Raw genomic sequence first — 10,103 nt, 5'->3', positions numbered from 1 at the left:
GGCCACGACGTTTGGCGCGAAATTTTCTTTTCTCCATCTTCTCTACTTTCCCAGGTAGGCTCCCGCTTTGTCTCCGGCGTGCGGCCAGTGGCTGTAAGAGGAGTCCATCTGGGGCAGGTTAGAATTGCTGCGGCTCCACGAGCTCCTGAAGCAGAGACGGTGGAATCGGAGGGCTTAGGCAACTGGTGAGTGTGGAGTTCCGGGGCTGGAGGGGGATCTGAGCCAGGGGGACTGCGGAAGTTTTTCTCTGTGGATGCACTCAATCATTGATTCGTTCAGCAGATATATACTAAGCGCCTGTTAAATTCTAAGCCCGTTAGGAGCATTCTTCTTTTCCACATCCCGATTTGTAAAAGGCTTCCCACTCCGTCAGGGACGGAGAATTTGCAGTTGGGGAAACCGGAAGCCAACAGCAGAAAAGCGTGAGTATTCCTGGCCACAGCGCCCTGAGGTTCTCATTTAATGATCGTAACCATATCTTCTATCGGCTTTGCCCTTGTGATGCATTTGCATCTTTTCCTCCTTTGAGCCATCGTGAACCAAGCACCACAGGGAAGGCAAAGCAGCAGAAGTTATGACTCCATTTTACGGATGTATCAATTAAGCCCAGAGAGAGACTTGTCTAGGTCGCTTTTTGTAAGAGGCCTGGGCTCCTACCCAGGTCTTTTTTTTTTTTTTTTTTTTTTAAACCCCCAGATGAGCTGCTCTTAACTGCTGGACTCTCATCCACCTTCTTTCTAGGAGAGAAGTCTACTGGCACGTCTTTTACTTCCTCTAGGCTAACTCCGGAATAGAAAGGCCTTCTGTTTTTACAGTTGGAAAAAGCACTGGACTTAGACACATGAGATGTGAGATTCCTATCCGGGGCTACTATCTGCGAAACTACAATGATTAGATGTGTCAGTTTTCTCTTTTAGTTGTCCGTAAAAATGGTACCCTCTTCCGTGCTGTTTTTGGGTACTTGTGAATGCCAACGGAGGTTTCCGATGTGACAGCATAATTTACCATGTCCTTCTGCAACAGTTTTTAACGTAATAGAGGGCAATATGTGGGTTTTATAAGGTTTATGAATCCCCTGAAATTAAAAGCAAAATTTTGTGTGAATTGTATGAGAGTTTCATAACGTTCATCAAATTATTAAAAAAAAAAAAAAAAAAAAGAACCACTCTTCTCTTAAAAATAAATGCAAGGGATTAGGGAGTGGGCAAGTGATTTTTACCATTTTTGCATTTTCTCACTTAATTCTAGAATAGTGCCTGTCACACAATGGATGATTAAAATTTTTTGTTGAATAGAAGGAAGAGTCTATTATTATCCCCATGTTGTGGGTAAGAAAATCGGGATACATTTGACTTCCCAGTTAGTGGCCTGGGAAGCCTGACTTATTGTAGTAAGCACAACAGAAGCAAGTTCTCTTAGGCATGTATACAGTATCCACTTTCACACAGGTGTTGTAAAGTGAAGTGGTTTAGAGTTCATTGGAATCTGGCTGCTCAGGGTTCTAATTAAGGCTGTGCCATCCAGAGTAACATTGAGACAAGTTAATCATTTTAAAAAAAATTTTTAACATTTATTCACTTTTTTGAGAGACAGAGACAGCATGAGTGGGGGAGGGGCAGAGAGAGAAAGAGACACAGAATCTAAAGCAGGCTCCAGGCTCTGAGCTGTGAACGCTTCCTGACGCAGGGCTCCGGCCCATGAACTGTGAGATCATGACCTAAGCTGAAGTCGGGCGCTTAACTGACCAAGCCACCCAGGCGCCCCAGGACAAGTTAAATCATTTTGAAGGGCTAATAGCACCTACCTTTCATTCAGCAAATATTTATTATTGAGTACCTACTGTGCACTTAATATGTGCTAGCATTGTTCTAGGATTATTTTGAGGATTAAATGAGATAAATTCATAGAGTTTTGGCTCTACCTTCTATCATAATATTGGCTCAATATGTATCCGCTATCATTTTTACTGCAACCATGACTCCCTTATGTTTTCCTTGGGTGTGGCACCCTGCACTGGGTGGTATGTATGTTCCCGATTTCTGGTATCTGCAACACTGAGAGTCTGTTGTGGGTATCTCCTAGAAGCCAAAGCCTTTGCTAGGCCAAGTCAGACTGACTGCCTTTCTACCCCATTCATCACCCCTCTTGGGTGATCTCTCCTCTGATGGTGGATGAGATGAAATGCTGGGTCATAAGGTAAGAAAGTGGGATAACAGTACAAAGAGGCTTGACATCTTATGCTGCCTCTTAGATGGACTCTCCATTAATTTTTTGAACTTTTCATTGAAAAATATTTACAGACAAGTGAACATATCAAATGTACAGGTCAATGAATTTTCTTAAAGAGAACATACCTGGGGCGCCTGGGTGGCGCAGTCGGTTAAGTGTCCGACTTCAGCCAGGTCACGATCTCACGGTCCATGAGTTCGAGCCCCGCGTCAGGCTCTGGGCTGATGGCTCAGAGCCTGGAGCCTGTTTCCGATGCTGTGTCTCCCTCTCTCTCTGCCCCTCCCCCGTTCATGCTCTGTCTCTCTCTGTCCCAAAAATAAATAAACGTTGAAAAAAAAAATTAAAAAAAAAAAAAAAGAGAACATACCTGTGCAACCAGCATGCAGATCAAGAAACATGACCAGCGTCCCAGAAACATCTGGCTTCCCACCATGTTCCCTTTCAGTCACCTAGGTTACCTCCTATTACGACTTCTAACACCATAGGTTACTTTTACCTATTTTTGAACTTTATATAAATGGAATTGATATAGTATGATAGTTTCTGGTGTCTGATTTCTTTAGTTCATTGTTATTTTGTGAGATTTTCCCCATGTGTGCAGTTATAGTTTGTTGAATTTCATTGCTGTATAGAGCTGTGAACATTCTGTTTCATGTCTTTCAATGGTTTGTATGTTTTTATGTTGGGTATATTCTGTTGGAATTCCTGGGTCATAGGATGTTCATATGTTCAGTTTTAGTAGATACTGCCCATTTTCCAAAGCAGTTTTACCAATTTACGTGCCCTTCAGCAGTGTATGAGATTTCTGGCTGTTCTCTGTCCATACCACACTTGGTATTAATTGACACTAATGATTTTTTAAATCCTTTTTTTTTTAAGTTTATTTACTTATTTTGAGAGAAAGAGAGAGAGCAAGCAGGGGAGAGGGAGAGAGAGGAAATGAGAGAGAATCCCAAGCGGGCTCTGCACTGTCAGCATGGAGCCCACCATGGGGCTCATGAACCATGAGATCATGACCTGATCCAAAATCAAGAGTCAGACAATTTTTAAAATCAATTTGTTTTTTCATTCATTCATTCATTCATTCATTCACCTTTTGTGTGCCAAGTACTAACCAAGGCTCTGGGGATACAGTTATGAATAAGATAGACAAGGTCCCAATATCTGTGCTTTTTGGAAGCTAACATTCTTTTTTTTTTTTTTTTTTTTTTAAGTTTATTTATTTTGAGAGAGAGTGTGAGCAGGGGAGAGGCAGAAAGAGGGAGAATCCCAAGCAGGCTCGATGCCATCAGCACAGAGCCTGATGTGGGGCTCAAACTCATGAATCCATGAAATTGATGAACTGAGCCAAAATCAAGAGCCAGATGCTTAACTGACTGAGCCACCCAGGCCCCCCTGGAAGTTAACATTCTAGTATAGGAAGCACAATAAATAAGAAATTAATATAGTGTTTATTGCTTTGATCATAGGGTGGGGTAATGGAACATGATGGACAGTATAAGGGAGTAACAGGGTAACTTTCCATTGGGTATCAGTGAAGGCCTATCTGAGAAAGTTTTATTGGGGCTGAGACCTGAGCCACCCCTGCAAAGATATGCAAGAAGAGAGAACAGCAACTGTGTAATACATCTGAGGACACCAACAACCTTGATCTGCTTAAAGTTTGGGAAAGCAGGCTTGAAGCATAGTGATAGAGCAGTGGGAGGCAGGTTATATGTCTAAGCCCAGACAGTCTTTCTTCCAGTATCCCTGTTTGTTCAGCCTAGGGTAAACCACCCACCCTTGTATATATATGTCCATATACTGGTCTCATTTTTTTTATTTTTTATTCTTTTGAGGTGGGGAGGGACAGAGAGAAGGAGAGAATTGCAAGCAGGCTCTGCACTGTCAGCATAGAGCCCAGTGTGGAGCTCAATCCCACGAACCGTGAGATCATGACCTGAGCTGAAATCGAGTTGGACGCTTAACTGACTGAGCCACCCAGGCACCCCACATACTGGTCTCATTGATCATAGCTCATGACCTCCTAGAAATTTTATCTTGGATTGGTTTTTGAAGGAGGATGTCTGCTTTAGTAAGCTAAAATATCATCGTATTATAAAAAGCTGAGAGCTTGGATTTGATTCCCTTAGGTATACATGAGTACCTTATAGGTGGTTGTCCTTCTCTTTGCCAATTTGGGGGTTGAAAGAATGAAAATGTTGTTTCAGTGGAGTCAAATATTATAGTCAAAGTGGCAAATCAGGTGATTTATTCTACACTTAGATTATTCGGGAATTATAGAAAGTTTTCAGGGAGACCAGTTTGCTGCAAAGTACTCTCAGTGATATTCCAGGTTTTTGTTTTTTTTAATGGCAGGGTTTAGTGAGATCTGTAATTTATTTGCATCTTTTGTTACCTCTGTAGCCTATTTTGCCTGGTTGCATTGTGGAAAGGTGAAAAGATCCAAGTTTACTACTGACAGTTCTGTGTTAGATCATCCATTAAAAGAAACATATATTGTAAGGTAAGTTAGTGTTCTGTATTTCCTTAACATTTATTGTGATTCAAAACGTTTTACTAATTTTTACCAAGAGATTATTGGTTATAATGAATCCAAATTCACTTTTTATTTGAGCACAAGTCTCCTACATTTTTTACTCCTTAGTCTTTGCTATTTGTTCATTTCTGTGATGTACTTAATTAAAATTAGATTCATTTTAATAGTATTGTGTGTGAATTATATAGTACTGTTAATGTTTTTAATAGCAATCATTTAGGCATCTTTTCTAAGCTGTGTATTTACTAATGACTTAGTATCTTTTCTTCTTTTTGCTAATTAGTTTCCTCAAAGCATAGGAAAAAAATACCTTTTTTATTTTTTTAAATTTATTTTTTTAAATGTTCAGTGTGGGGTTTTTTTGTTTATTTTTGAGAGAGGGAGGGAGGGAGAGACAGAGCGTGAGCAGGGGAGGGGCAGAGAGGGGGGACACAGAGGATCCCAAGTGGGCCAAGCTGACAGCAGAGAGCCCGATGCAGGACTCCCAGCTCACAGATTGTGAGATCATGACCTGAGCTGAAGTCAGACATTTAACCTACTGAGCTACCCAGGTGCCCCATAAAAAATACCTTTTTCAAAAGCTGAAAATCTTATAGGTCAGAATGTTCCCAAGTTAGAATATAGGACATGCTACTGAACTTTAGGAAACCAGCTTGTTTAATCAGGGTGTTGTTTTCAACACAGCCTGAAATTATTGGCCCTTCTATCAGTAATTCAGAGTAATTCTGTCAAAAGGATTAAAAAATTTTTTATTTAGCCCCAGTTTTGTCAAATTTTAGTTTCATAAAAAAAGCATTGAATTTAGAGGAAAGATTTATTATCTTAATTACTTAAACTTAAAATAATAGATTGGCATTATTATTAGGACTAATAGATTGCAGCTCTCAAATTGTAGAGAGGATTGTCAGAAATCCTTGGATTTTTCATTCACATTTCTGTTTTTATCAGTAAAAGTGTCTCCTTTTTTTCCCCATGTACTTTAACATAAGCATTTCTTTTTGCTATTCACACTACTTACAGCTAGGGTCTGTCAGATGCACAGGAAAAGTCCCCTTTCAAATGTCAGAGAGGTTTTGTGTTTTTTGTCTTCAATGTAAGTGTAATGATACACTTGATAAAACCCATTACCATTCCCCTAAATGCCTCTTGCATGTTTTTCCCTCCATCCCTTAGAATCCCTCATTTAATTTTATCTTATCAATATTTACTTACTATTCAATACTCAGTTCAGAAAACCCCTGTAGGGAGCCTTTGCTACTTCAACAGCCTTAAGACCTGGTTTATAAGTGTTATGAAGATGCTTACAACCATTGTATCACTGTATTTAGTTTCGAGTTGTTGAATGTTTAATACCTATCATTGTGCATTGTAGCTAGTAGGTACTTCTAAATATTTATAGTTTCTTTTCTTACATATTGACTGTGCATAGGAACAGATAAGACAGTACAAGACATACACAGATGATACTAAATTTCCTGTGTTCAGTCTGTATAGAACTTGACTTTTTCATCAAAGAAAATGTTTTCTAAATCTAAAATCTGGATATAAAATGTATTGGGGGCAGAAGAGTAGGCCGAACTCACCGAAGGCAGGGAACTGTGTACTAGAATCCATCAGAGCATTGTCATGTTAACTCAGTTAGTGACTTTCACATAGGAGCCATGGCATACTACCCTACAAGGCTGAAGACCAGACAAACTTACTCGTGGGTTGGCAGGCCATTGTTGGATCAAAAACTACACTACCACATCTACAAGTGAGTGATGGACTCTGTTGGGTGTCCTGGAAATAATAGCTTCTCCACACTAAACTATTAATAACTTGTATCCAGCCTGTTCTAGTTATTACAGATTGAGAGTTGAGGGACAATAAATATGAATAGATTATAAGGAAGGGTTTTGTTTAATGTAAGATGATAGCATAAATAAAGCAGTGATACAGTAAGACGTTATATCATTAATAAAATTTGGTAGGTATGATAATGTTATATCTATTTAAGGTGGGTTCTGTGTATTTCTGCATAATAATAGGGTGGGATTTGATGTTGTTTAGATGTCCTCTCAGCCCTGGAGGTCTCTGAAGAATTTGATACTGTTACTGGGCAGCTTTCACGCTTGGGAAGCCTTTGTTCTTTGTCAATAACTGAGAGAAGTTAGGGTTCATAGTAAGGCCTCTAGATTAATCATTCACACTGAAACAATTGATTCAACCCATTTCATCTCTTCTGGCATATGACTTTATGGGTGAATTGGTTTCCTAATAGGAGAATTGGTCATCAGAGAGAAACTATTTCGGGGATTTCCAGTTGGAGAGCACTTTCATCTGTGCCCAGAGGGTCGGAAGAGGTTGGCCCATCCTAAACGATTTCCTAACATGTTTCTCTCCCTCCTAGAGAAATGAGTGTCAAAATAGAAGGTAGTTTGACTGAGATTCACATCCAAGTTGGACAATTCGTGTTGATTGAAGGGGATGATGATGAAAATCCGTATGTTGCTAAATTGGTTGAGTTGTTTGAAGATGGTGAGTTTGGGGCTGGAATGAGAACCATTCCTTATCATGAATGATTGGGAGCTGCAAGATTTCTGATTGCTGATTTTTCTGTTCACTGCAACATAGAGGGTGTGAACCCTAGATTCTGAGGTAAGGTCACTTAAGCACTAGCTGTACCCTGTTACATCTAGTAAACTTTTTTGCTCGCTAGAACAGTAGTGGGTAAAAATGGGATTGGCGGGGTTCAAGAATTAGGTTTTCCATTATTTTTAGGAGTGGGTAAAAATGGTCCTTAAGGCAGTTTTGGATAAAGGATAAATTCAGGAGGAAGGGGGAAGGAAAAAAAATAGATGATACAGACGTGTCCTTTAAATTTAATTAACAAAAAATTTTTTTAATGTTTATTTTTGAGAGAGAGAGAGAGAGACAGAATGTGAGCAGGAGAGGGGCAGAGAGAGGGAGACACAGGATCCAAAGCAGGCTCCAGGCTCTGAGCTGTCAGCACAGAGCCCAATGTGGGGCTCAAACTCACGAACCGCGAGATCATAACCTGAGCCAAAGTCAGATGCTTAACGGAGCCACCCAGGCACCCTGGTGTCCTTTAATTTTAGTATGAGGAAGATAGTGATGAATTTTTAAAATGTAACTTTTTTTTACAAGGGAGGAGATAAGTTGGATTGGGAAGGTATGTCAGTTGATGTTCAATCAAGAAAACAAAAAGATCTTTAGTTTTTCCCATAGGGACTTGTATATAAGTGTTGAAAAGGCTGGAGGAACAAAAGGTGGTATTTCCCAGAGATCAGTAAGTGCAGAAAGCCATTACTACCCCTAATTCTAGAGGAACAAAAGGGAAGGTAGTGTTAACCAGAGGCTGCATGTCCACACTCACAGCCCTCAACTGACTTTCTGAGCTTTTAACCCTCTGCAAAGCAGAAAGGTAGGAATGGGGCAGAGTTCCAAAAGGGGAATTAAGAATAAAGATAGCAGGAGCTCCTGGGTGGCTCAGTCAGTTAAGCGTCCAACTTCGGCTCAGGTTATGATCTCATGGTTTGTGAGTTCAAGCTCCATATCAAGTTCTCTGCTGTTAGCACAGGGCCCTCTTCAGATCCTCTGTCCCTCTTTCTCTCTCTCAAAAATAAATAAATAAACTTTAAAAAAACAACAAGAAGAAGAAAGATAGCAATTAGAAACTACATAAAACTGTGTCTTCCAAAAGCTAGGCAGAGAATGACAGGATAGGTATTCTTGTGGCAGTTTGTATGCCTAAAAGGAATGTGGAGGAAAACCTCATGAAACTAACATCCACCAGGGGGAGCACATTGGCGCGGTGGGCTTCTGTATTTGAGCTACGGGCCTTTGTGTATAGATTTTAGAATCTTTGTGTGTTGCTCCATTGGATGGCTTCAGTCTTTATCTGAAGTGAGGGAAGAGAAGAGGCGATGATGATGGTGGTGCTAGTGATTGTGTATGTCCTTTCACTTGGGCCTGATGCTGGTATGGAGTGATATTAATGTATATTAATATCATATTAATGTATAAAGATAAAGCTAAAAAATGCAAGCATACGTTTGCTGGAAGTCACCTCAGTGGCTAATGCTCTAATTTTTGCCACAATTTTTGTTTTGCTATTTTTGGTGGCTTCTTTATAATCCCTGATTTGCCAGATTTGTTCAGTGCCTGTGTTTAGAATTGCTCCTCTCAAATGCCTTTTGTAACTTCTTTGATGACCGATAGCCTCATTAGGAAGTGGAATAAAATGAGAAAGACATGGGTGCTGGTGGAGTCAGATCACTGCTGGTTGATCCTATGACCTTTGACAAATTACTTAAGGTCCCTGTAACTTGATTACTTTGCCTGTAAAAGAGAGATAGCCATAATACATACCTACCTTGTAGGGTTAATGTGAGGATTCAAAATAATATGTCAATCAAGTATTATCAGGTGCTTAGTACAGTGTCTGGCACATAGGAAGTGTTTAATAAAATGTTCTTGCATTTTCTTAACCCTCCCTTTTCCACCTATCCCTCCTAGATTCTGAACCTCATTCCAAGAAACGTGCTCGAGTCCAGTGGTTTATCAGATTCTGTGAAGTGCCTGTCAGTAAACGGCATTTGCTGGGCCGGAAGCCTGCAGCACAGGAGATATTCTGGTATGATTACCCTGCCTGTAATAGCAACATTAATGCTGAGACCATCATTGGCCATGTGCAGGTAGGTGATGCCTTGACACTCAGTTCTATCTTGAAGTTTATTTCTGGCTGCCTCCTAAACTGCATGACCTCAGAAATATTACTGGCTTTAATTTACCCTACGGAAATGCATTTTTCCCTGTTTGTCATCTTTTCTGCTTACCTGCCTACTTTATCTCAACAAATATTTATGGAGAGCACTTACTGTGTGTTAGGAGCCTCCTGGAGGAAGTGACATTTAGGTTGTGACCTGAGGGATGAGCAGGAATTAGCAAATGTATCTCAGTGGGAAATTATATTTAGCTGTGATTGTGGCAGACAAAGCATTGCAAGGGTGAATACACTTGCTTAAATGAGGACTTCACCTTGAGTAGATCAGTACAAAGAGTGTTAGTTGCTTAGGGCAAATTTATTTTACGTGATTTTGTGATAAATCAGGTTCCGATGAACTGTAGAATGAATTGAGACACTGGTTTGGAAACTACGATACAGATTATTTTTTGAGCTACTTCAGGCCCCTAAAATGGGGTTAGATCATGATATGAAATAAGGTCTCATGGTGATTAAGTAGTCGGTTTATTTATTTATTTATTTTTAACATTTATTTATTTTTGAGACAGAGACAGAGCATGAACGGGGGAGGGGCAGAGAGAGAGG

General features: G+C 40.0%; 1 protein-coding gene across 4 annotated transcripts in view; it reads left to right on the top strand.

Annotated features, from left to right (window-relative positions):
• The first annotated feature begins 5 nt into the window (after nucleotides 1-5).
• Nucleotides 6-10,103, top strand: part of ORC1 (origin recognition complex subunit 1) — a 32,316-nt gene continuing 22,218 nt past the window's right edge. For 2 of the 4 annotated variants that reach the window (XR_008294877.1, XM_053214033.1), the window contains exons 1-6: nucleotides 8-185; nucleotides 374-422; nucleotides 4,636-4,735; nucleotides 6,425-6,524; nucleotides 7,161-7,288; nucleotides 9,290-9,472. Coding sequence is in view for 3 of the 4 variants with exons in the window: in XM_053214033.1 (XP_053070008.1) it covers nucleotides 6,430-6,524; nucleotides 7,161-7,288; nucleotides 9,290-9,472 (406 nt within the window). In the remaining variant the exon portion in view is untranslated. Of the gene's footprint in view, nucleotides 186-373; nucleotides 423-4,635; nucleotides 4,736-6,424; nucleotides 6,525-7,160; nucleotides 7,289-9,289; nucleotides 9,473-10,103 lie in introns of all 4 variants that reach the window. The other 2 variants (XM_053214035.1, XM_053214034.1) reach the window with 2 other exon arrangements.

This window comes from Acinonyx jubatus, chromosome C1, assembly GCF_027475565.1.
Source record: "Acinonyx jubatus isolate Ajub_Pintada_27869175 chromosome C1, VMU_Ajub_asm_v1.0, whole genome shotgun sequence".
NCBI lineage: Eukaryota > Metazoa > Chordata > Mammalia > Carnivora > Felidae > Acinonyx > Acinonyx jubatus.
This window is presented reverse-complemented; position numbering and strand designations above follow the sequence as displayed.